The sequence below is a fragment of the Poecilia mexicana genome, unplaced genomic scaffold, assembly GCF_051168715.1.
Source record: "Poecilia mexicana isolate PSO_F unplaced genomic scaffold, ASM5116871v1 scaffold_5, whole genome shotgun sequence".
In the NCBI taxonomy this organism is placed as follows: domain Eukaryota; kingdom Metazoa; phylum Chordata; class Actinopteri; order Cyprinodontiformes; family Poeciliidae; genus Poecilia; species Poecilia mexicana.
Window position 1 is genome coordinate 6,151,296 of NW_028263374.1, and position 23,697 is coordinate 6,174,992.

A 23,697-nucleotide genomic window follows, 5' to 3' on the forward strand; every position below is an offset into this window, starting at 1 on the left:
CGAGACACTCCTCACGTCCTCCTGACTCCAAACAGCCAGGAACATACCAGTCCTGCTGGTCTGAGATCAAGCTATTAAAATGTGCCTACATAGAATGACTGAGCAGATCATCAACAACATCAAGGAATGTCAGGAGCTTCAGCATCAGACACTTCACAGGCCTGTTTGTTTGTAAACCACAGGTGAGGGCGGGGGACTTTTGTGGAATACCGCCAGCAGGAAGTTCAGGAGTCACTGTTGCACCACCATGTTAACCGTGCATCAGCGACGCAGTGGATGGCGTAATCGTGACCAGCTTTGTTTTTCGTGAAATGACTCATAATCACAGACAAAAACATCTCGCTGCTGCTGCTTCAAGATGAAATTCACAATCTGTGATAACTTGATAACTTTTGACTTTCCCCATCAAGAAAACAGCGTGTTCCAGGTGTGGCCAGGTGTGTTCCAGGTGTGATTCCAATTAACTCAATTATGTCAGTCTATCTATCAAAAAAAAAAAAAAATCCAGATCATGACATCATGATCTGGGCTTTCCTCAATTGCTTAAAGAGACAGTAACCATTCTGTCGTTCTGATTTTGAAGATATTGACAAATAAATCTGACAGATTCTCTCGTTATTGTGGCAAACAGAAATGTTTTCGGTCATTCCGACTGTCCGAAAACACATGAAGTTTGGTTGGATTTAACTTTAGAAAAAATGTGTATTTCTATTCACGGCATGCAAACCTTTGCTTTCAACTGTATAATCATTGTCATCGTCTCGTTGTTCCAGGAGTTTATGATCCCCTGACCCATAATCCTGCACAGCCATATGATTGAAGTGGGGGAAAGGTTATTTTCTTCTAAACATAATATTGTTGACCTTTTAGAGTGTAGTGGCATGTCAGATGACCAAGTACCCTAAAAGCACTTCACTGCTGCTATTTATAACAACCTAACAAAGCTTCAAGGACCCCAGTTACAGGAATGATGATAAAAAAAAGCCTTGCACGTAACAGGGCGCTTTGCTGGTACTGGGAAGTCAAAAGTTCAGAGTTCAGTGTCGGAAAAAATCAAACACAACTCTCTGTGCGGTCAGGAGAGTCGGACATCCTCAGCTAATCTGAGTTCAGATTAAATATGGCGGTTGCTCATATAGTTGAGGGTACAAATGAACGCTGTGTTTGGGTGTTTCACTCTCAGTTCTCAACTCTTGAGACACAGACACATGAGGAGACCTTTGACCTTTCCAGTTAGACTTCAGGATGCCTTTCTTGTTGCATTAATCCTCAAAGTTTTACAAGGACCAAACATGGAGACATAGCATTCAGTTTTTATGCTGCTCTAATCAGGAACAAACTTCCAGAAAACTGTAAATATGCTGAAACACTGAATTCCTTTACGTCAAGGCTAAAAAAAGACAACACCTGCGTAGAGTATGGATGTATATCTGCTTGATGATGGCATTTGATAAAATTTAATGTTTATTGCTTATTTTACAATTGGTTACAGTAATACTTTTATTGGTGTGAAGCACTTTCAGTTGTCTTTAGTCAAATCAAGTCAATAAACTTGACTTGAATCCTCATGGATTTAAGTCAAGTCAAATTTCAACTACCTTCATGAGGCGTAATCCGAAAGCAACTTAGAAGCGCTTCACTCAGCTGTCACACTCAATGTTTCTTAAGCTGAATGTCATAAATCCATGTCACACCACTGGTAACCCACCGGTTCTTGCGTAAAACTCCATTGCATGACTTTTGTTGCTCCATTTACGGGAACTGGCAGCGTTCCTCAAAAACACCACAGAGTAACAAAAAATAAATCTTACTCGTTAGTGAACATGACGCTATGTTTATTGCTGCTTCAGTGAAAAATATTACTTCTGACGGAACTGTAGGTCGATACGGAAGCTACATTTTAATAACGGGACAGTCGGCGGGAGACTGGGCTTTAATTCTGAAAGGAAAGCAGCAAAGGACAAAGTTAAGACAACACAGGCAATGAGGAGTGCTTCACAGTCTCTCTTTCTCTCTCTGTGCAGTTTGTTTCTTTGTGATCTTCACAATTGCTCCAAAGGAGGTTTTAGGCATTCAAATACACAAAAATATCACCGCAGATATGTTGTGTCTGCACACCTAGTGCTACAAAAAAATAATAAATCCACAAATAAAAATAATTAACACAGACAGCACAGACACAGACACAGCGAGCAGAGCTGTCGGTTTCTACCACTGACAGGAACGAATGTCCAGCTTTAATTCTTCCCAGGGTGCATTTCAACTTCCAGTCTCGGAGGTTCAGACCGGCCCTCTGAGTAACGTCATCCGGCGCTTCCTAACTCCATGTCCGAAGCTGCTCCTCTTCCTCGGCTGACGCTGTTCAGTCAGGACTCTCCACAGAGTTTCCTCGTCGTCTCACTGGCTCTGGCAGACGGTGGAGCCGCCCTTCCCCCCCGCCGCGGCCTTCTTGCGCCTCTTGTTGAGGAGAGGGTTGCTGGATGTGTCGAGGTCCTTGATCTTCACCTGGTCGTAGTCCACGCGCATGGTCGCCAAGGCGCTGGTCATCTCCTCCTGCGAGAGACAAGGAGGAAGGGCTTGACTGTGGTTTTCGAGGTGGCAAACAAAGAAGTTAATTATTCTGGTACTTTCTCAAACTGGAACTAATGTTTTCCCTACAGGAGACAGGAAGACATCAGTTTTTAAAAGTGTACAGTCACATTAAATAAATTGGAACAGACGTTCCGAGGAGTTATTTGTTAGATTAACAGCCATGTTTTTGAGTTAAAAAATGTTTAAAGTTTACAGGAAATGTGAAAATATCACTTGATAGCTTTGTGTTATCAAAAGACTGGAATATTAATACCTAAACACCAATTACAAAGTCTTTAAAAAATAGTTTATAGTTTATATACAATTTTATTAGTAAATTGTTTTTAAACCCTGTGTTTTTTGTTTTACTATTCACTGTATAATTATGCAATATTTTTTTGCTCTGTCACATAAAATCCAAGTAAAATGCACAAGTGTTACATGATGAAATGTAAATAATCATTGAAAGGCACTCTAGTAGCAAAAAACATAAAAAAATAAAAATATATGCAGAGAAAAAATAAGAAAAAGTGGACAGGCTGAGCCCAGATCCCAGGAAAGCTGGTTAGTGCTGATGTTAAGATGGGGAGTATTTTTATAAACCGGGTGAAAGGTCAAAGGTCTCTAAGCCAAGGTCAAGAGAAACTGGAGTCTCAGAGCCTTTTCCAGTTCGTCAGCCATGATCCACTCAGCCTGTACAAAAAGAATTACAATATTTTCTGGTTTTGCACCTCTATGTGCAGTTTGCCTAATTTTTACGCAACACAGCAGTGGTTAGTTGCAACACAGAAGCCCATTGTGAGCTTCTCATTTAAAAAAAAGGTCTATTCACTTTTTATCACTTCAGTCACGCACATTTGGTTGCTTGTGACGGAATGTGCAAATCTACCCTGGACATTTTGCTCAGTCGAATCAGGCCTGTGTGACTCTCACGGAGCGTCTTATGTTTGTGTATAACAAACAGAGATAGCTGGAAGGAGGCCATGACTAGTGTTAACAGAACATATTTAAAGAAAAAGGCTTGGGCCTCTTCCTCCACCTAGTGGCAGATGAGGAGTGTGACAAAAAACTTAACAGGAGTCGAACTCTGTCATCTAGTTTGCCGTTTTTCTGCCAATTAAATTTTTACTTAAACATAATTTATTAAATCAAAGTCTTTGCAGGTTTCACCAGCTCAAATTTGAAGATCATTATGAATAAAATTTAAGAACTGTATCATGACAGAAATTTACTGAAGAAAATATATTTTTGCTATGATCTTTACAGCCTTCATTCACCCCTACAGTGGCAAGCTTTTTTGCACATAATGCACATAGTCTTGTATAGGTTGACAACAGAAATGAGCCAATAACAAAGACAAACGTTGCGCAGAAAAATGGCGACAAATTTCATGACAGATGCAAAAACAGCTAGCTAGCTAGCAAGGATATACATATTAGCAGCTTTAGTTTTTAGTTCAGTCTCTAGGTTGTAATGGCAGAGTGTGACCAGAAGGTGTCAGTGTTGACAGTTCTCCAGCTTACCTTCACATCCTCCCACAGCTCCTTTTCTTCGTTCAGGACCCGAGTGGTGTGGAGCGGAGTGGAGGGAACCATCATGGACTGCTGCAGAGCGGGGAAACACACACAAACACTTACACACAAACTGAGACACACACATGATTGATGGGAGGGGATTTACAGGGTCAGCTGCTTACATTGATCCAGGGGTGGTTGGTGAACTGAGTGATGGTCATTCTCTCGTTCGGGTCCGTCTTCAGTAGCTGTTGGATCAGATCTTTAGCTGGGAAACAAAAAAACAAACAAACAAAAAAAAAGAAACGCATTGTCATTATTATAAGGTTAGTAGCTGCAAACAAGTGAATTATTGTCTCTCTGGGAGGGGCAGTGTGGCCTACTTATACAATTTCCATAAGTAAGGCAGAATCACCTTACAGCTTGAGTTTGAACAAAACCATACACCAACGTTTGGAACAAGAAAACTTGCACCACAGACGAAGCTGGAGCTGCAACTACTGGGCTGGTTACAAGAAGGCACACATGAGAAAAAGCTGAGGGTTTTGTGGCGAGACGCTGTACACATCTTGCAGCTCAGCCTGCTGCATCCAGGGCAGTTGAGTTTGAAGCCGCCCGTTGAGGCTTTCTGCATTAGCAGAACCGGCGAGTCAAACTAATCGGACCGCAGAAAGAGGCTGGGGTTGTAGTTGGAGATCACACTCCTTTACACAAAGCAGCACGTCATTTTGAATCAGAAGGAACGTGATGTTTACGTTTCCATTATTTTTTTTAATCTAATTTAGATCTAAAAAGTGTGGCTTGCCATTGTATTCAGCTCCTCTTTACAAAGTCGCCTTCCGGCGTCTCTTGTCGGCTTTACACAACCAGACCTATTGGCCCGTTTTCAATAAGGCCTCTGTGAAGGTCAGTTTTCAGGAATTTTGGAATAGATTCTCATTTTGATTTAGAAGTTTGACTAGGCCATTCTAACTCATCAATATGCCTAACTCATCAATATACACTACATGTATTTTAAAGTTGTAGTCCTGCTGGACGGGGGTACCCGGCCATCCTCCTCCATCTTAATATCAACACTAACCAGCTTTCCTGGGATCTGGGCCCAGAAGCTTCACTTCGGTCTCATTGTAAAAGAGGACGTTCTTCCAGATGTTTGCTTTTCACGGCTTGATGTGAACTGAAAATAGGACTTCTTATGCCTTTCTCTTTTCCACTGTGTTGTAAAAACCATATTTTGAACCTGCAGCCCTCTTCAACTGAATTAACTAAACAACATTTGGAATGTTTTTCTCTCCAAGTCTACAACTAATGCTCAATTTTGGTAATTAATTATTCTGATGATCTGTCTATTAATCACATACATACATTTGTCACATTCTGCAGATTTTTTGTCGAACCGCATAAGCCTTTTTGTGCAATGTCAGAAATACATGAAAAGGTGCAAGCAAATAAAAAATGTAGCTCCTTTTGTTGAGAAGAAAAGCCGATTACTGCATGTAGTGCAACAACATAGCATTCCTTGTAGCAAAAGATGCGTCTGCAGCTGAAAAAGACTTCTAATATCAACATGTGAAAAGCTTTCTGCTTGTCTTGACGTTAATACAGTGTAGGGCTAATCTGATTATTATGTTTTCCATTTACTGATTATAAACTGCATAGTAAAATGTGTTTCACAGGAAATTTTCTCCTTGAGGAATTTGAACCAGTTGAGGTTAAAACGAGGTTCTGAGTGGAACATATTTAAATAAAAATGGCCTATTTTAAAAATGCTAAATAGCTATATATGTTTTTTTTTGTTGTTGTTTTTTTTTTACAGTTTTGGCTTAATTACGACTGAGTAAATCGTTCTTTTAGCAAATTGACTTTGTTTTCTTTAGTTAGTTAACAAGTAATCAATTGCTAAAGTAGTTGATTATTTTACATCTCCACAGTGTTCCTTAATCTTCAGGATGATGGTTGTTCGCTAACAAATATTTGGGGCCTTCAAAGACCACACAAAGTTGGAGTCTGTTTACATATTTGGTGACTTATGAAAGCAGTTGGTTGCACTAGGTTGTTTAATTGTTGTGGAAATGTATGGTACACATTTTGATTATTTGTAAAAAAAAAAAAAAAAAAAAAAAAAACTGAAATGGGTGTGCTATTTTCATTCTATGTCATATTATGCACAACATTGTGATGTACTGGAGTGTTGTTATGGTTTGGGGAAAAACAAAAACATCAACTCAAGTGGGATTTAAATAAGAAAAAAAAAAGAACAAGGGGATTGACTCATCCGCTGTCATTGTTGGGTAAAAGGAGATCAGCTGGTTGAGGTCGGAAAAAAGAAAGACTAGAGACGAGACAGATCGTCTGATAGGTTACGAAGGCCCGATGGTTTAAGCTGAAGAAGACTGCCAACCTCACGCAAGCCACACAGAACAATGGGCCTGTTTTTATTTTGAAACCCGCAACAAAGATGCAAAGCAGTCCGATTAGTCAAAGCTGAGATGTTATCTTGTCCTGCGTGTATGGCCGCCGGTCACCTGACTAAAGTTTTCCTCTGTGTGAATTAGTAGGTCACCCAGTCAAGCTGCAGAGTCACTCTGTGCAGCCCCACGGTTTCCTGTTTCTGGTGCGGCTTGCTTCAGAATAAGGTCAACTCCACACAAAGGTGAGAGTAATAGGTTTCATAACCTTCCTTAAAACTTCGTTTGCTCGCTTTAGTAAAAAACTGACATGACTAAAGATATAGAATGTCTATATATCTATAGGAGAAAACCACAGAAAAAGAATCCTTCAGGGTTTTTTTGTTCATAAACTCTAATTCCCTGTCTAAGTGTTGAGGATTGTTTGATCTGCGTGTCCTCTCATGTTCAGGTGATTCCGGAGGTTTTTGACTTTGTTTGCCACAGATCCACTTTGGCGTTTGAACTCCTACCTTCCTGCGACACGTCGGACCACTCTGGGTTAGGGAACTCGTACTGGCCCATCCTGATCCTCCTCTTCATCCCGGGGGAAATAGCTTGGCCGGTGTTGGAGTAAAAAGGAGGGTAGCCGCACAACCTAGTAGGGGAGGCAAACAGATACGAGCGTTTTTTAATCTGCCTCCGATACACTTCTGTATCCACAGTACTTTACAAAAGTAACCATTGCCTTGATTTATTTTTTTTTAATCTTTTGTAACATTACATACACAAATGTTATGCATTTTATTTGGAACATCACATTGTGTGGTGCGTTTTTGTACTTTGACAGCTGTGAACAATACTGTAATTTAATCCCACAGCACAGGAAGCCCTTTGTGACATTTGTCTCAAAAATACAGGGCACGGCAGACATGGTCACATGAAACCAAGGTGGAAATTTCTGGCCTACATGCAGAATGCTACTTGTGGTGGAAGATTAAACACCAGCCTGAATGCATCACCGCCACAGCAAAGCACGGTGGTGGCAGCAGAGGACGGAGTTCACCAGAAGATAAATGGGAAAAAAAATAAATACAGGGAAATCCCAGGAGAAAACATCTTAGAGGCTGCCAATGGAATGATTCAGATCGAAGGGTATTTATGTTAGGACGGCCTAGTCAAAGTCCAGATCCAAATTAGAATCTTTGTCAAATCTGAATGAGAAATTCTGGGGGGAGAAAAAGAATGGTCAAGATGGATTGTCGCTAGGTGTGGTAGAGACAAAACCGAAAGGAGAGGAAGTGAAACGGGGATCCAACAAAATATCCACTGGACGCAAACGCACGCCACATTTTCCAGATCTTTATTTATTTGAAAACAGTTTCATCAAGCAAAAAAGCTCAACAGGTGTATCTATTATTGGAAAGCACAGCTTAAATCATCACCACCCTCACCCCAAAGAAACCCCTGACTCTACCGTCTTGGTACTTACAGGATGTACATGATGACGCCCAGAGACCACATGTCACATGACTTGTCATACTTCTCCGGACCCAAAACCTCAGGAGCTTATCAATGATAACACACCAAAACATAAACACAGAATACATAAAACAGTTCACATTATCAGACAGAAAAAGATGTTTGGTTTTTTTTTTTGCTTTGAAGCAACAACTCCAACTCCTGATATCATTTTACACATCTCAAAGACAAAAACATAAAAAGAAAAAAAAAAAAGTAATGAAACCTCTTACCCACATAGTACGGTGTGTAGCAGGGAGTCTGCAGGGGGTTATGTAATGTTGTCTCTTTCGCAAAGCCAAAGTCTGTCAGCTTCAGCACCGCGTTTTTGGCTTTGGTGGTGTACAGCAGGTTCTCCGGCTGGAGACGCGAGCAGAGAAGTGGACGGAGCCGGAGATTAGGATGCGTTTTTTTTTTGCAATTTGGAGGTTCTCATCTGGATACCTCTACGCACCTTGATGTCTCTGTGGGCGATGTCGATGTTGTGGAGAAACGAGATGGCGGTCCCGATGTCCCTCATGATCTCAGACGCCTCTGGGAGGAAACACATAAACAGACTCTCTCAAACCAGAAGCGGATCGGGTACGGCAGGATATGAGGAGATGGAGCGCAGGCCCGCTTTGGTTTTAACCTGCATGTTCGGTGGAAGTTTCACTTCCTATTTGTACCGGCGCAGATGAAGCCATGTGACCTTACACTGTTTCACACAAAAGATTTAAAATAATTTAAACTTCACACATGAGTTTTTTTTTTTTTAAAGATGACTCAGAGTGGCAGCTGCATTCTCGTGATTTAGCGTTAAAGAGGCGCATCCGATGCTTTCGGCTGAAGTGCATCTGACTCCACGGATCTGTCCTTTCCTGGGTAACGCCGTCTAAGGAGAGAGAGTCTGATGTGGTCGTTTATTCTCACCTTTCTCAGTGAAGGCCTGGTCTCCTCTGGCCTGGATTCTGCTGAACAGCTCTCCTCCTTCCATACTGGATAAACAGAGATCAATACATGACGGTTAGTTTTTCACGAACAAAATGACAAAGTCCAATTTATTCCTTAGTAGACACTGAGATTGTGTATTTTTTTTAATAACCAGTTTACTTTAAAACAAAGAATTTTAATTGATTCTACTGATTCTAAATCCCTTGAAATCGTTTCTTTAGTAGCTCTAAAAGATACTGGAATAAGTGAAGGAAACGTTTAAATCTGTTTTTGTTTTTTTGGCGTGGGTTTCCATGGTGAAGCAGATGCATTCAAGTAACATCCCAAGTGGGTCTCAGTGGTGTAAGTAGGACAGGGCAATAAATCAATAACACTGTACATACACATAATATCATCAAAAAATACGTCTGGAAAAATGTTCAACTAACTCACTCGTTTTTTGGTTACCTAGCAACAACCATTGAGTAACTTGTACATAACTGCTTACTAACAAAAAAAACAACAACAATGGTGTGGAGTGAAAAGTTGTGGATAAAACAGGAAATGTCACGTCAACAGTTTGGCTGTATTTCATATATTTAAAACAATATATGCCAGGTGCGTTCCAGAACGAGCACGTAGATTCACACGCTGCACAAGTTCAGCTTGAAATAAAACAATAACAAAACATTTTTTTTACGCACTGGCCTCGTCTGAGCTTATTTTTATGAGTCCTTCTTTCCCCTTGAGGAATTCACTCCTCCTCGGGTTTCACATGGCATCTCTGCTAAGATGAGAGACTAAATATAGAAAGATTTTATCAAAGCCCCTCAGCTTGTCTATAGTGTGAGCCTAAAACTCTCCAGTCAGTGATTGGAGGAAGGCACCTCTGTCCTCATACGGAAAAATAAGATTGTTTTGTTTGTGGAGTGCCAGAAAATGCTTTGCATCGACTATAGAAGCATAAAATTTTCTGTGGGTTTCTCTATAGTGGGAGTGTTTTTCAATTTACCAAAAAATGGTGACATTGGGTCTTCAACATTTATCTTATTTTTTTTTTTCTTTTTTACAAAACTTATACTGGTCTGGCGATCACCAGTCGGAGTCGATTCATGAAAAACCAGTAGATTTTAATCAATGGCAACACGTTCTGGAAACTAAAACGTCTTAGACAATGATCGACCTCGTTTACCACCCACGATATTTATTGTCGTTTTCAGATAAGGTTTTACTCAAGGATTACTGAACTCATTTACAGTTTTATTTTCATTTTTTGATTCAAATCATTCCCAGCATATGCAGCTGCGTTGCTTGAAAGTTTTGAGGGTAACGTCACCAAAATGTTCCAAGATCAGTTAAAAGTCTGCTCTCCCCCACTCAGTGACTGATACCTGAAACTCCCGTCTGCTGCTGAGCAAAGTGTGTCCGTTATCATTGCTGGGTGGATCTGTGAGCATTAATGAGTGTGTACTTTTTGTGGTTTACAGATGAGCAGATAGGTGAAGGACAAGTGTGACTGTGAGTGCGTTTTGGTCCACTATTTGCAGTGTCCTCCCAGCAGTGAATCTTCTTTTAGCTGCAGCTATGAAACATAGTTAACAAATTAGAGCAGCTGTAGCCGCTCTCTACTTCGTCAAAAACAACTAACTTATCACACACACACACGCACACGCACACGCACACACACACACACACACACACACACACACACACACACACACAAAATGAGCAGATGTGAAAGCTGATGCTGTTTAAATGCTGACATTTTGGGTGGTGACTCTGAGGACAGTCCTACTGTAGAGATGCACAGAGAAATGGGAAGTTTGACAGGAATTAGCAAACTTTCAGGTTGACTGATGACAGGTGGACGAAAGCCCAAAAAAACATTTCTTTTCCAGTCAGCGAATGCACCAAATTTAAGCACTGCACTGCAAAAAGCACACGTCTCAAAAGAAGTTAGAAAAAATATAGAAAACAAAACATTTTTCCCATGTTATAAGTGAAAAAAAATTGCCAGTATTGAAGAATCATTGCCTTAAAACAAGCTCCTATATCTTTCTGAGTTACTTTTAAGTTTTCTCTTATTTCAAGTGTACTAAGATATTTCCACTAAAAACTACACAAAAATATAGATATATATTTTTTGCAGCTTATCACAACATAACATGAACAACATTACTCTGCAATGTAAAAGTTGTTACTGAGTGAATAAAACCTAAATTTTGTGTTAGATTTGAAGTCAGGGAGATCACAGACTTATAAGCCAACAGAAACTGTAAAACAGTATTTTATATGTGAAGATGTGTCTACTGTTCATTTAGGGTTAGACAGAGAAACAACTCAGATAAAAGGAAGGGTCCATTTTGTTTTAAAGCTTTCATCACCTGTGTGTCATAAATCAGGCTGGATTTTAAATAACTATAATCCTTTAAGAAAACTCTGAGTTGGGGAAAGGAGCTACATTTTCAAGATGCACACATGAAGACTGCTGCTTTAGTAGTAATGTTAGTTTGCCATCATCAATAATACAAAATACTAAAGACAGTTTAAAATGCCAACCACATTCTCATTTAGTTCATCTCTAAAACCTTAGTAAAACTAAAGTGATATGGCCTCTACTTCTGATATAAATAATTATTGACTCTTCACAACAGGAACACACCTTCATTGTTGCTCTCATCGTGTAATTATGTTTTATAATTCTCAAGCTGAAATCAGAATCAAAATTTGCAGGGCTTAGCTTTACAGAAGAACAAACCGATATGCTAAACATACAGCACAGATGAGATAACTAACACAAAACAGGTTGCTATGTCTGCACTTGGATTTATTAAATGGAATTCTATAAAAAAAAAAAAAAGTGAAGATTTACAGGCTTGTACCAAAAGTTTGTATTGTTTGGACACTTTCTATCCTGCAGAGCTCTCCTGGCCCGTTTCTGTGTCTGAAGGAAAACGAGCTACTGAAACTTTTCTTAGTCTGATTCCTCTTTTGAGTTCAGAGGTAAAAATGTATTGTTGACTTGGAGCCTTATCTAAAGCTGTCACGGCCCGGCGGTGTTAATCAGCGGTTAAAGGTCATGAAGCGACAGTAGAAACGATATCGGGCTTTGATAGGCCTTCACTCACACGCTTCTGAATCAACAGCGATGCAGCATTACTCAGACCTTTCAACTTCACACCTCCCTACACACACGTACACACTCAGACAGTGAGAGCACAAAAAGTAGCAAAGAGCTGCGGCTTAAATAAAAGTGGTTACAATGATCAGCTGCTGTGTCAAGACGGTCATTTCCCTTCAGTCACTCCCTCCCTTCTTTTGATCTCTAAAATTATGCTTAACCATCAAAACCAAGATGGGATGGGTTTTAGTTGTTTTTGTAGGGATAAGTTTTCTACTCTTGTTGATAAAAAAAAACAAAACAACAACTATCTTTTCTCACAGCTTGTGAGCGAATCAAAGGTAGTGGGCCTCGAGTCTGGAAAGACAGCCATTTGCTTTTCTAAAAGAGAAGGGGATCTACATGAACTCAGCATAAAAACATGAGAGCCGCAGGCCTACCTTTAGATTTTTGGTCTGGGATTGTTAGATACAGGAAAGTATTTAACTCTGTTGCCATTTTTTAAAAACCTTAATCAGCTAGAGTAAGATTAACATGATAAAATCTTCAAACTTTAGCAAACAGAAATCCTGCCTCAAAAAAAAAAGAAAAACCCTTTCCATGACTTTCAGCTGAGGAGATACGAAACTACATTAATACAATACACAGCACTGTGAAAAAAAAAAAAAAACTCAGAGAGTGTGCTTGGGCTTCAAGTTACAAACTGACGGGCGGACGTTTTCATTCACGACTTCGTCAGAGAGCAGAATCCGTGGTCCCTTCAATTACAACGCAGCCCCAGACCATCACACAACCTCCACCATGTCCGACTCCTGCTTTTTTCTGAAAAGCTGTGTCGGTTTTATGCAAGACACCTAACGTCCAGAAACACCAACTTTTGTCCTGTTTACTTTCTCATAGTTTTGGGAATCATCCAGCTGTTCCTTTTGATCAGAGTTGTTTTGTCATGGAAGCCATTTTTGCAGAGACTCTTTCCTAATGCTAAATCATGAACACTGACATCAACTCAGATGTTGTTCTGGATTCTTTTGCGACCTCTTCCATGATTCATCGGTCTGCGTTTTGAGTATTTTCTGGTTGGCTGGCCACTCCTGGGAAAGCTCCCCAGTGTCTCATGTTTGCTTCATATGTTTGGATTTCTACAGATTTGTGGTTAATGACAAGTCTACGATTTTGCTTTACTTTCAATTTTTCTTTCTACTGTGAACCACAATGGTTTCAGTTGCTTCTTCCCTTAATAAATTAAATCATAATTTTAAAACTGCTTCTGTGGCATAAAAACGTGTTTTATTGTTTAAAGTGTGACCAAAGAAAGAAACAAACAAAAAACGCTAAAGTTAGAAGAAATCTGTTACGGAAAAATACCTATCACCATACGTTTGTCATTTTAAAAAACTTCTAAATTGTGACTTTATTTTATTACAAATATAGGATGTGTTGGTGTGTACAAAGCTGAGTTAGGTCAACATTTGTAAAGTGTCATCCTACCACTCCATGATGATGAGCAGGCATTTCTTCCCGTGGTGCATGTTCTCGTACAGACTCAGGATGCGAACGATGTACGGCCCACCAGACACTCGCCAGTGTAGCTCCACCTCCCGTCTGGCTTTGGGACTGTCGTAGAGAATCTGTTGGGTCAACAGACATGGAACAAGTGAGAAGCACTTCTTTAAGTTATTACTAAACGCCTATGAAGATGGGTGCAGATGCTACAAATGTAGAAAAGCCAGGTGTCCCTAAGAAAGGCTGAAAACAAATGTAAATAAAAAACTGAAACAAAAGTCTGTTCTTGTCTGATTGCTTGTTTCTGTGGGTATAGGATCTAATGCTATTATTAGCAAGCTTTATTTTGTCACTGTCTCTTAAATGTCGCTGCATTTAAGGGGCAGTGACATGTTGGGGGACAACTAACTCTAGATGGACTAATAAAGTTTTAGTGGTAATACAGGCCAGTGTCATCAATATAATGCTTAAATTCTCACAAATAAAACAAATCAGTGAGACTTTCAGCTGCTTCCATTCACTGCTAATGGAAGCCTAATAACTATTTCCTGTTACAGTCGTTCTGAGAAAGGGGGTTGCTGTACACAGATTGGAGTTACAATGCTGTTCAGAATCAGAGCAGGTGTAACTGTAATTATCTAAATGCCTCTAAAAATATGTTTTGTGAATGTAACTTTACTCTACTGTGTTAAATCAGTGACTCACCATGTGTTGCTTTTAAATGCATTGGTAGGGTCCTGGTAAAGTCTCCAAGCTGCTGTTCTCACATGTTATTCATGCGTTCTTACGCCTCAGAGGGAAAAATCATGAAATAAACATTTTCCTTAAAAAAGAAAGTGCATTCAAACTAAGGGCTGTACCAGAAACATGCATAGATGAAAATTGGTATGAATTGGTGAGAAAAAGATGACCTTAGTAAAGGTTTAAATTTAATGAACTTTTAGATGTGGGGAATTGTTTTGTTTTTCTTTCAGTAGAAATTGTCATAACAAGAGAATGTAATTTCCACATGTCAAACAGAAATGAGATAACTAGTAAGAACTCAGCTTTTAATAATGTGCTGTAGGTAGAAAAACTTGTTGTTGCTGCAGCCAGCATTAACTCAAGGCAAGATGGCTTCAAAATTGGTTCCTGTGGTAAAAGACTGACCCACATAAAGTAGCTAATAACATGAGGGTCTAACCTTGGGGCCTGCCCAAAGGAAACGGAGGAGCAGAGCGCAAGCTCTGCTCCTCTGCGTGGTTTCAAACTGTGACTTCCTAAAACCTAAAACTAAGAAACAGGTGATCAGTCAATGCTTGCTGCTTGCGTGACAAGGTTGGTGTGCTGGGTGTTTCAGTTCTTCACCTGTGTTTTTTTGTTGTTGTTGTTTTAAAATATTGTTGCCTTTCTGTTTTTGGAAATGTGTGCGCATTTCCAAAAACACATTCTTCATTAAAGTTAATGAAGTCAAGTGTCGCAGTACGCTTCCTAAAAAGTTTGCTAAACGGCCTGTTTAGCCCACAAGCTGAAAAGGCTAATTAGCGAGCGCTAATAGAAGCGCTCCACACGTCAGCAGTACTGAACTGAGCATGTGTGTCGCCTTTAAGGGCATTCGTTCAGATGGTTGGGTGTGTTTGACATATGCAGATGCAGGACGCGGTCACCCTCATTTAAGCTCACATGTAGACGTACGCAGCAGGTGTTTGACTTGGACGCCACATGCAGTCAGAGAGTATTTTTGGGTGCAGCAGTGATGGAGTGATATGCCGTTCACAAGGCCAAATAAACTGCAGTTCCTAACGCACACACAGTTTGACTGAGTAGCACGTGGCAGACACACAACATAAATCTGCGCTGTGTTAAATGGCGTCGAACTGTTGAGGTGACCCAAGAGCGAGCGCAGTCTGCCAGCAGCGAGCGCCTGCTTCGGTAACGTCTTTACTGCCCGGTTCTTCGTTCCATATTCCCCTGTCTGTCTTCACTTCTCTATCTCTTTCGAAACAACAACCATAAAGGGAAAAAAAGGGGACTATTTTAGGACTTTCACATTCAGCTACTAACGGAAAGAAAGGAAACTTCCTGGAAACCCCAAAATGTCACAAAACAACACCTAGCTGGTGTAAAGCCATGTTTCAGCTGGCTAAAGCTGAGGAGGAAGTCAAGAGATCAAGTGGAGCAGGGTGTTGAAAGAAGAAGTTGAGGATTTCCGCTGACTAAACTTGTCCGATCCAACACACTCTGTGTCTCATTTCTTTTTTAGCTTCACCCACTTGAGGCTGACTTTGACAAAAAAGCAGTGGGCAGGTTTTGTTTCTAATTGTGTTCTTTATGACTTTATGGCTTCAGTCTGAGCAGCAGGTTTTTCCTTAATTTCCTGGATAGGAAGAGATTGGGGGGCAGGAGGGGGGCTGGAGATAATAAAACTGAATTAAACACACCACAAAAACCGGGGGGAGGGGGGAAGCAGAACGTTGAGCGAATACGACGAGCTAATCTCATGATGGACTTTGAACACATAAACCAATCAAAAACGTCCCAGCACTCAAAGCCGTCTGATTTGTGTCAGGAGAGGCTTAACTCGCACCGAGACGCACGATTTGCCTGATCACTTCGCTCGTTTTAATTGCCCCGATACGTCTCAGAGAACCTTAATTACACGCATGCACACACTACCACACGGAGATGTTGACGCGCTATTAAGTATCGGCACGGTTCGACGAGGCCGTGTGTACAGCTTCATAAAGCTGTGGTTGATCTTTACAACCTTTTACCAATAAAGCAGGACTCATAAAGTGAACAACAAAGCGTGGGTTGAACATCCGATCTGTGAGGGTTGATTAAGCAAAGAAAAAAAAAAAAAGAGAGACAGGCCATTCACAAGTCTTGTATAGTCAATACAAAGACTTTTGAAGATGTTTAAACCAGGTTTAGGTTTGGAAGATAATATACCGAGCTCTGAACATCATTGTTCAACCCATCATCTGAAGGCATAAAGAGTATGATGAAGCTCCAAACCTAACAAAGACATGACTGCCCACCTGTATATCTCCTGGAAACCCCAGGACTGTCCTGGGTGGACAGTCATGTCTGGCAAGAAGAGCATTAACCAGAAAAGCAGCCAAGAGGCCTGAAGTAACTCAGGAGGAGATGCCGAGACCCATGGCTCCGGTGGAAGAATCTGTCGACGGTACAACTATTAGTTCGATTCTCCACTGATCTGGATTTTATGGTCGAGTGACGAGAAGAAAGTCAAATTTGAAGAAGTTGTAGTCCAGTTTACGGTAAGCCAGGTAAAGAAGCAGAAAGAAAAGACAATCTGTTTCAGGCTGTAAAAGAAAAGGTACGAGGTTCACCTTATGACAGACAACTCTAAACATAAAATAATGTTTATTCAAAGTACCGTATTTTCTGGACACTAAGGGTGTTTCCACACCTCATAGTCTGGTACACTCGGTTGAACTGGGAACCAAAATTGTAACCTTTGTTACTATTTCAGTAGCTGCGGTTCGCTTTCGCATTGCACTATGTCAAACAATACAAGCTAATTAAAAAAACCTACTCCTTGCCCTCAAACTAAAAAGTTCAATCTCTAGATGTGCAGAACTTGAGAGAAACATACGGCAAATTACATGCAGCTGTAAATATTGTAAAAGGTGGTTCTGAAAGGAGGCTGAATCCAACTGCGCACCAAGATTGATTTAATTTTTTCTTCAAAGCTTTAAAAAAAACATTTACAGTATGTGCTTTCACTTTCAAGTCACAATTATGCTGCATCCTGCTTTAGTCTTCTAGTGTTGGTTAATCCCAATGAATTACATTGGGATTGGAGTTTGTTCTTTTAATGTAAAAGCACATTGTGGGGAAAAGTTTCAGGGGAATAAATACATCTGCAAGATGCTGAACGTAAAATTTCTAAAATCGGTTTAAACAGAACCATCAGTGAATAAAGTCTGGCTCCATCAGCTAAAGGCAGATATATGAATAATTCACACTAAGAGAGACTTTAATTTCTTTTACAGGAGACTAGAAACAGCTGTCATGCTCCTCTTACAATCTCCTGATGTGTTCAACCGAGATGTCCTTGAAACCTGGGAGACTGATTAACTTGTTTAACAAGACCAACTACTAACGGAGAGCATGCAAGATATGAAACAGCAGCTTAGGAAATATTGATATTTTGTATTTGACTTGCAGCACAGCCATAAACACAGCTACCTCTGCTATAAAGGAGATCTATCCTATTCATAGAGACCTCTAAAATGAAATAATTACCGGCAAGATTTGTGCTTAATGGAGAGGTGCTCAAAAGGCCATCCAAACAACACGAGGAACCCTTTGTCCTGTCGCTAAGTGAGACAAATCTGAGTTAAAAGACGACAGTAACCGAATTACATTAAAAGGAATGGCTCCCGGCCAGCACTGCCGTAAAGTAGATTAGACCTATATCCATCTATCACATTTAGGGCTCAAAGCAACTTTAATTTAAGACACAAAATGGACGACTCTTTCGAATCCACCTTAGACCTTTGATCATTTCTACTCCAATTCTATTTATTTAGAGGCAAAAGGGGAGAAAAAAAAAACCTTCACCTGAACCCCGTCAACCTAGTTGACATTGTCACCACAACATACGATGGTAAAATACCTCACATCTATACAGTTTTGGGTTTTTTTTATACCTCCAAGAGGTGTCAGTAGGTGCAGACTAATGTGCATATGAACGTCCTTGGATAGACATTTGACAAATGAGAACAATGAGACATGTGACATCGCTCTGAGTCACTTGCCTCGATGTTAAAGCCAATATAAATGAGTGTGAGAGGCCTGGTCTGAGCAGAAGGGGCGCCTTATGCGATCCGTCAGAGCAAATGAAAGATGAGCTCTCGGGGCTGTCTGGCTCCCAGACGAAGCCAAACCACACACCACAGAGGGAGAGCTACATTAGAAGCATGTGTGTGTGTGTGTGTTGGTCTCCATCATTTTCCTGTAAAATCTTTAAATTTCATACGATATCTGCACGGTTTGTGATGTTTTCTCACACTTTGTGTCACAATGACCCTCTGTGGGCTCACGCTGATGAAAGCTAAAATCTGCCAATCATGAAAGCTGTTAAGCGATCAGACAAGAATTCGAGGAATTACATAACGCTGCTGTTAAACCTTGATAACATTTCATGCGAACAGCTCACTTTATCAGTAGGAAATTCGCCTTGTAGCCTCAAATTTTTAGGCAACATGCATTTTATCTCTCTCCTCACGGATGTTTGTTTCTGCCACAATATTTTGACTTTAGCATGTCATCTGTCGGTCGTGGTCTAATTTTATCAATTTTTTTCATCTTTTCTGAGGCTTTCGAATACACAGCAACACAGCTGCTGCTGGTTTTGGTCACTCAGACAGATTACAATAAGCCTGCAAATCTCTGAGCGTCTGACATTGTGCTGACAGGTGAGAGGTAAGTGTGCTGCGCACGTGCCTGACTTTAAGCGTGCGCTATAGTTTCCGCTGCTCACAGAGAAAGATATCACCATCAAAATGCACGCGTCTCTTTCAATAAGTGATATCACAAAGTGCTTCACGAGAGACCACCAACCTCACGTCTCAAGTCTGAGGGCCACTGAAGGTTTGTCTGCATCTTAGCACAGGGAACCACCTCATCATAGGACGTCAGAAACCTGCCAGGGACGTTATGGGTGCAGAAACTCTCCGATATAAACCTAAGGAAGAGCTCTAACTGGAAACCAATGCATCAAGATTGAAGTCACATGTGAAAACTTGGTGGATTTTCTCAGAAGCCTGGTAGAAGCATTTTGAACAACTTCGTTAAGACCTTTTTGTGCGTGAAAAACACGTCTAAGCATGATGAAACAAAAGAATGAATAATTGTTCTTCCATTCATAAGGCGAGTCAACGGAGCTTACTTTGGTAATATTTCTCAGAGGATAAAAACAAGAACAAACCAGAGACTTGACATGTGCATCCAAATTAAAAACCACAAAGTCTGGTAAAGATCCAGGAGGTCCAAATATCTCCTTTATCAACACATGGATATTTCTGGTGCAAAAACAATTATTTAAGTTTTTCTACGTTTAACGAAAGAAAACTGTCACCCTCCGCATTAACACCGTCTACGCACACTAACAGACTGCAGAGTTCAGACATTGTGCAACTGAATATCATTGCATAGCAGTGATTAGAGATGTCTTTTGATGTCTTTAAAGACAAGTGCATTAAACACAGAGTGACATTTCCTGAACATTTGCATCTGTTCCTCGGATAAGTAGATCTTCTCACCTCAGACATGTAAGCAACTTACAAAAGTTACTCGCACGTCTTGAACTTTTTTGTGATGTTACAACAAACTTCAATGTATTTTATAGGAGTCTCAAAGGTAGGCCAACAAGTTTGTGGACAATTGTGAACTGGATGGAAAATGATCCATATATTCCAACTTTTTACAAATAAAAATTGAACAATTTAGCATGCACTTGAGTCAATATTTTGCAGAGCCTCCTTTCACTGCAATTACAACCGCAATTCTGCTGGTGTGAGCATTAACTTGGTTTGCGCGTCTGAAGTTTTGCCTATGCTGTTTTACAACATTGGATGATCCCAGCCAGATTGGACAGAAAGCATTTCTGAAGACTTGCCACAAATTTTCAATTGTATTCAGGCTTGGGATTTACATAGGCCATCCTACCTCACAAACATAGTTTGATCTATATCATTCAATTGTAGGTCTGACTGCATGTTTAGGGTTGCTGTTCCACAGGAAGGCTAATCTTCAACCCATTCTCAAGTTATTTTGCACCCTCTAACTGGTGGATTTAGCTTCATCCGTCTTCCCGTGAACTCTGACTAGCTTGCATGTGCCTGCTAAAAAAAAACCAAAAAAACAAAAACAAATAAGCTGCGGCCACCATATATCATCATGTATTTGTGGCAAAGTATAAAAAGGATTTCTAATGGCTTTCTCTTCACAGATATTTACTTCTTCCCACTCTTCCATAAAGGCCGGAGTTTTGGAGCACATGTCTAATAGTTACTGTGGGTCCCTGGGATGTTTCTTTCTGCCATAAACCCATAGAGATAAGATGCCTCCCTAAGTGGAGACGATGTTATCTCACATAGCTCTGGGTTAAAGAAAAAAGGAATAAAACAAAACGTCAACAACATGTGTAAAATCTGAGTCAGAAGTCTTCCATATTATTCATTTCAAAAGAAAACAATTAAAAAGAAAAAAAATTGTAGTTATTACATAATCAAATAATAGGAGTGATTGTCTAAGGTGTCTATTGCTGCAAGGACTAAAAAATAAATAAGTAAAAACGATCTTTGGTCAGTATTAGTCTGCTTCCCACAGTTCTCCAGCTCAGCATTTTCCTCTCCCAGCTGCTCCACCTTCCTCTGATTAGCTCATCTGGACTCGGTGTCACTCTTCACTCTTTCCTCAGTTTATAAGTTCACTGACCTTCGTTGTCCTGTATTTGTTCCTCCCCTTACTCTGTCCTGTTCTCCTTGCGGACAATCAGAAAATTCTCTCTTTTATTAAAACTCCGCAATGCTTATCCCAAGCTTCTGTCTGCATTTTGTTCCTGCTCTCAACACGCAAAACATGACAGTGCTGAAAACTAAGCCGTCCTAACCACAATCAGCTGACAAAGTGAAAGGAAATGTTTAAATTAATTCAGTATTAGGTCATCTTGATTCTATTTCGGTGAGTCTGAGAGAAAATACTGCCCTTTCAAGTGCTTCCTTAAGTTACAGTTAAGATAAAGTGTCAGATGGTTCTGATGCCATTACAAACCAAAGTTGGTATATGATTTCTAGCAATCTGGAAAATCAGTTTCACTTATTTAACCATTAAATTAATAGCGACTTTAAATCAAATGTTAGTTTTTTTTCTGTGTTTTTCATCTTCCAGCTTATCTATAATCTTTATTTATTTATGGCAATCTAACTTTGAATGAAATAGTGAAGAACACTGGCCACATTTAAATATCCTCAAGAGAGTAAAATGTTGCTGGGTAGGGATACACGTCTGATTATGTGTGCTAATTGGGGCTTCACAGTACACTGTGAAGCTCTGCTGTTGTATGTCGACTGATTATTCTAGGCTAGTTTAACTAAAAGAAAGCAAAGTTGCCTAAAGCAAAGTGTTGTGCAGCGTCTTTTATTAAAGAGGCTAGCTTCATTATTACAATAAATAATGAAATTAAATGCATCAAGCAGTCTGTTTGTTGTAGCTGCATGCGCCCGTTGCACTACTGATTCAGCAACAGATAGATCTAATCTAAAGTAAAACAGCTAAACCTTTTAAAAACTGACACACTGATGGTAAACAACATGGAGCGCAGTGCAGCTTTTTAAAAGTACTTCATTTAAGAATAGCACACCTTTTATCTTATGAACCTCTATGTGTGAGTCAAACAATAATCTTGCCCAGGGCACCAGAACAGTGAGAGTCGGCTCTGCTTGGTAGGTTTAGACTTGTGCCATGCTCCTTCTGTGTTCGGATGACGGACTGAGCAGGAATCTGACACACATTCCAAGGTTGAGATATTATTTTCTAACCACACAGATATATTGTCCTTGACATGTCTGGTGTGGTCATCATAATGACACTTGTTGTCTAACAAACATCCATGATCTGAATAAAGAAGGATGGATATATATATATATATATAAATTAAGAAATTACCCAGATTAGTATTTTGTTTACTCACTGTTTGTTTACTCAACCTGAAGGCAGGTTGTTGCGCCATATTTTATTTAGGTGGCCACAACTACAAAAGCATGCCACACTTTTCAGATTTTTTGTTTTTGTTTTTTGAGGGGGTCGGTTAAGATGTTTGGTTGTATTGTAATGTGAAGTAATTTTAGGGTTATAACTGCTTTTAAAAGCTAATAATTGTTCTGGGCTCCTTATTTTCCCAAGAGTATGAGTATTTCTAACTCCAGAAAAGTTTTTGATACTCCAACAGGTTTCTCAGGCATTTAGGACAGAGTTAAAGGAGAAACTTATCCATAACAGTTTGCATGAAAGTACCAATATGTAAAAATATCCTGAGATAAGATGTTAGTATTGGAATAATTGTGTAATACTTCATAAAATCATCATGCTATGATTTAAAATGTAAGTGAACCAAGCAGAGCTGTCATTTAAACACAAAATATAGCAAAAAATAAAAAATGTTTTCAAAAACTTGCAAAAATTGAATTTGTTAGATGCTTTTAATTTCCAAATAAATCTGTTAAACAAAGCTTCAAAAATGTCCTTACTGTATAATGACACACTTCCTGAGCTCAAACAAACCTCTCCATTCTTTTGCATATCTCGTTTCTACAACAAACTAGCAGATAAGTGTCATGTTACTTCTTTACCTTCAGAGCGCACTTCTCTCCGGTCTTCTTGTTGAAACACTCCAGAACCTTGCCGTTGATCCCCAAGCCCAGAACCTGACTGGAAATCTTGTAGTCGTCAGTCACTGCGTTGCGCTTTATCTCCAGTTTGGGATAAGCGGGCATGGGGAAATGAGTGGACCCGGTGTCGGTGCCCTTCGTGTCCTCGGCTGGGAGCGCAGCTGGCGGCTGCTGCTGTTTCGGGTTGTCGGCTGAAGGTTCCGATTCGGTTCCATCGGTCTTTGTTGACTGCGGCGGTTTTTCCTTCCCGTTACCATTTTGAAGCATGATCGCACCCGGCTTGGAGCGAATCTAAGAGAAGTTGCTTGATGACTCTCGCAGGTCACCGCGTAAAGCCGACAGGTTCGGAACCCTAACCACTAATCTAAACGCCGATCACACATTTGTTCATCCTGGACAGCAGGTCTTCGGGGAGGAAGAAGGGAGAGATAAAAACGCCACAAAAACCCACTCCGTCTTCTTTTATGAGCTCATTAGTAATTTAGTTTCAGATGTTTCCTTTAACTGCGCGCCTGTTTTTAAAGTGTTCCCCGGGTTTCACCGATCAGCACTTATTCCCCGCTGATTAATTCAACACATCCGAAATGAAAGCCGAACATTAAAATCGTATTAGATCTCTATAAAGGACTTTAATCTGTTGACCCTGGTGATCTCCGTTTCCCGTTGATCTTGGGTTCTAGTTACATTCACATGGCCAGCTACTGTCACTGTTTGTTTAAGCGCCACCCCTCCTTCAGTCAAGTCATGTTTCTCCACTGACCTAT

The 23,697-nt window shown here is 40.2% G+C and overlaps 1 protein-coding gene across 1 annotated transcript; it reads right to left on the reverse strand.

Moving 5' to 3' along the window:
• Positions 1-1,429: 1,429 nt before the first annotated feature.
• mapkapk3 (MAPK activated protein kinase 3) lies at positions 1,430-23,611 on the reverse strand. Its single transcript, XM_014996155.2, has 10 exons — positions 22,895-23,611; positions 13,515-13,654; positions 8,906-8,970; positions 8,448-8,527; positions 8,227-8,353; positions 7,965-8,040; positions 7,006-7,130; positions 4,268-4,353; positions 4,095-4,175; positions 1,430-2,553 (listed from the first exon to the last, which is right to left on the reverse strand). The coding sequence occupies exons 1-10, from the start codon at positions 23,198-23,200 to the stop codon at positions 2,398-2,400; spliced, it is 1,242 nt and encodes a 413-aa protein (XP_014851641.1). The 5' UTR covers positions 23,201-23,611; the 3' UTR covers positions 1,430-2,397.
• Between the last annotated feature and the right edge of the window lie 86 nt (positions 23,612-23,697).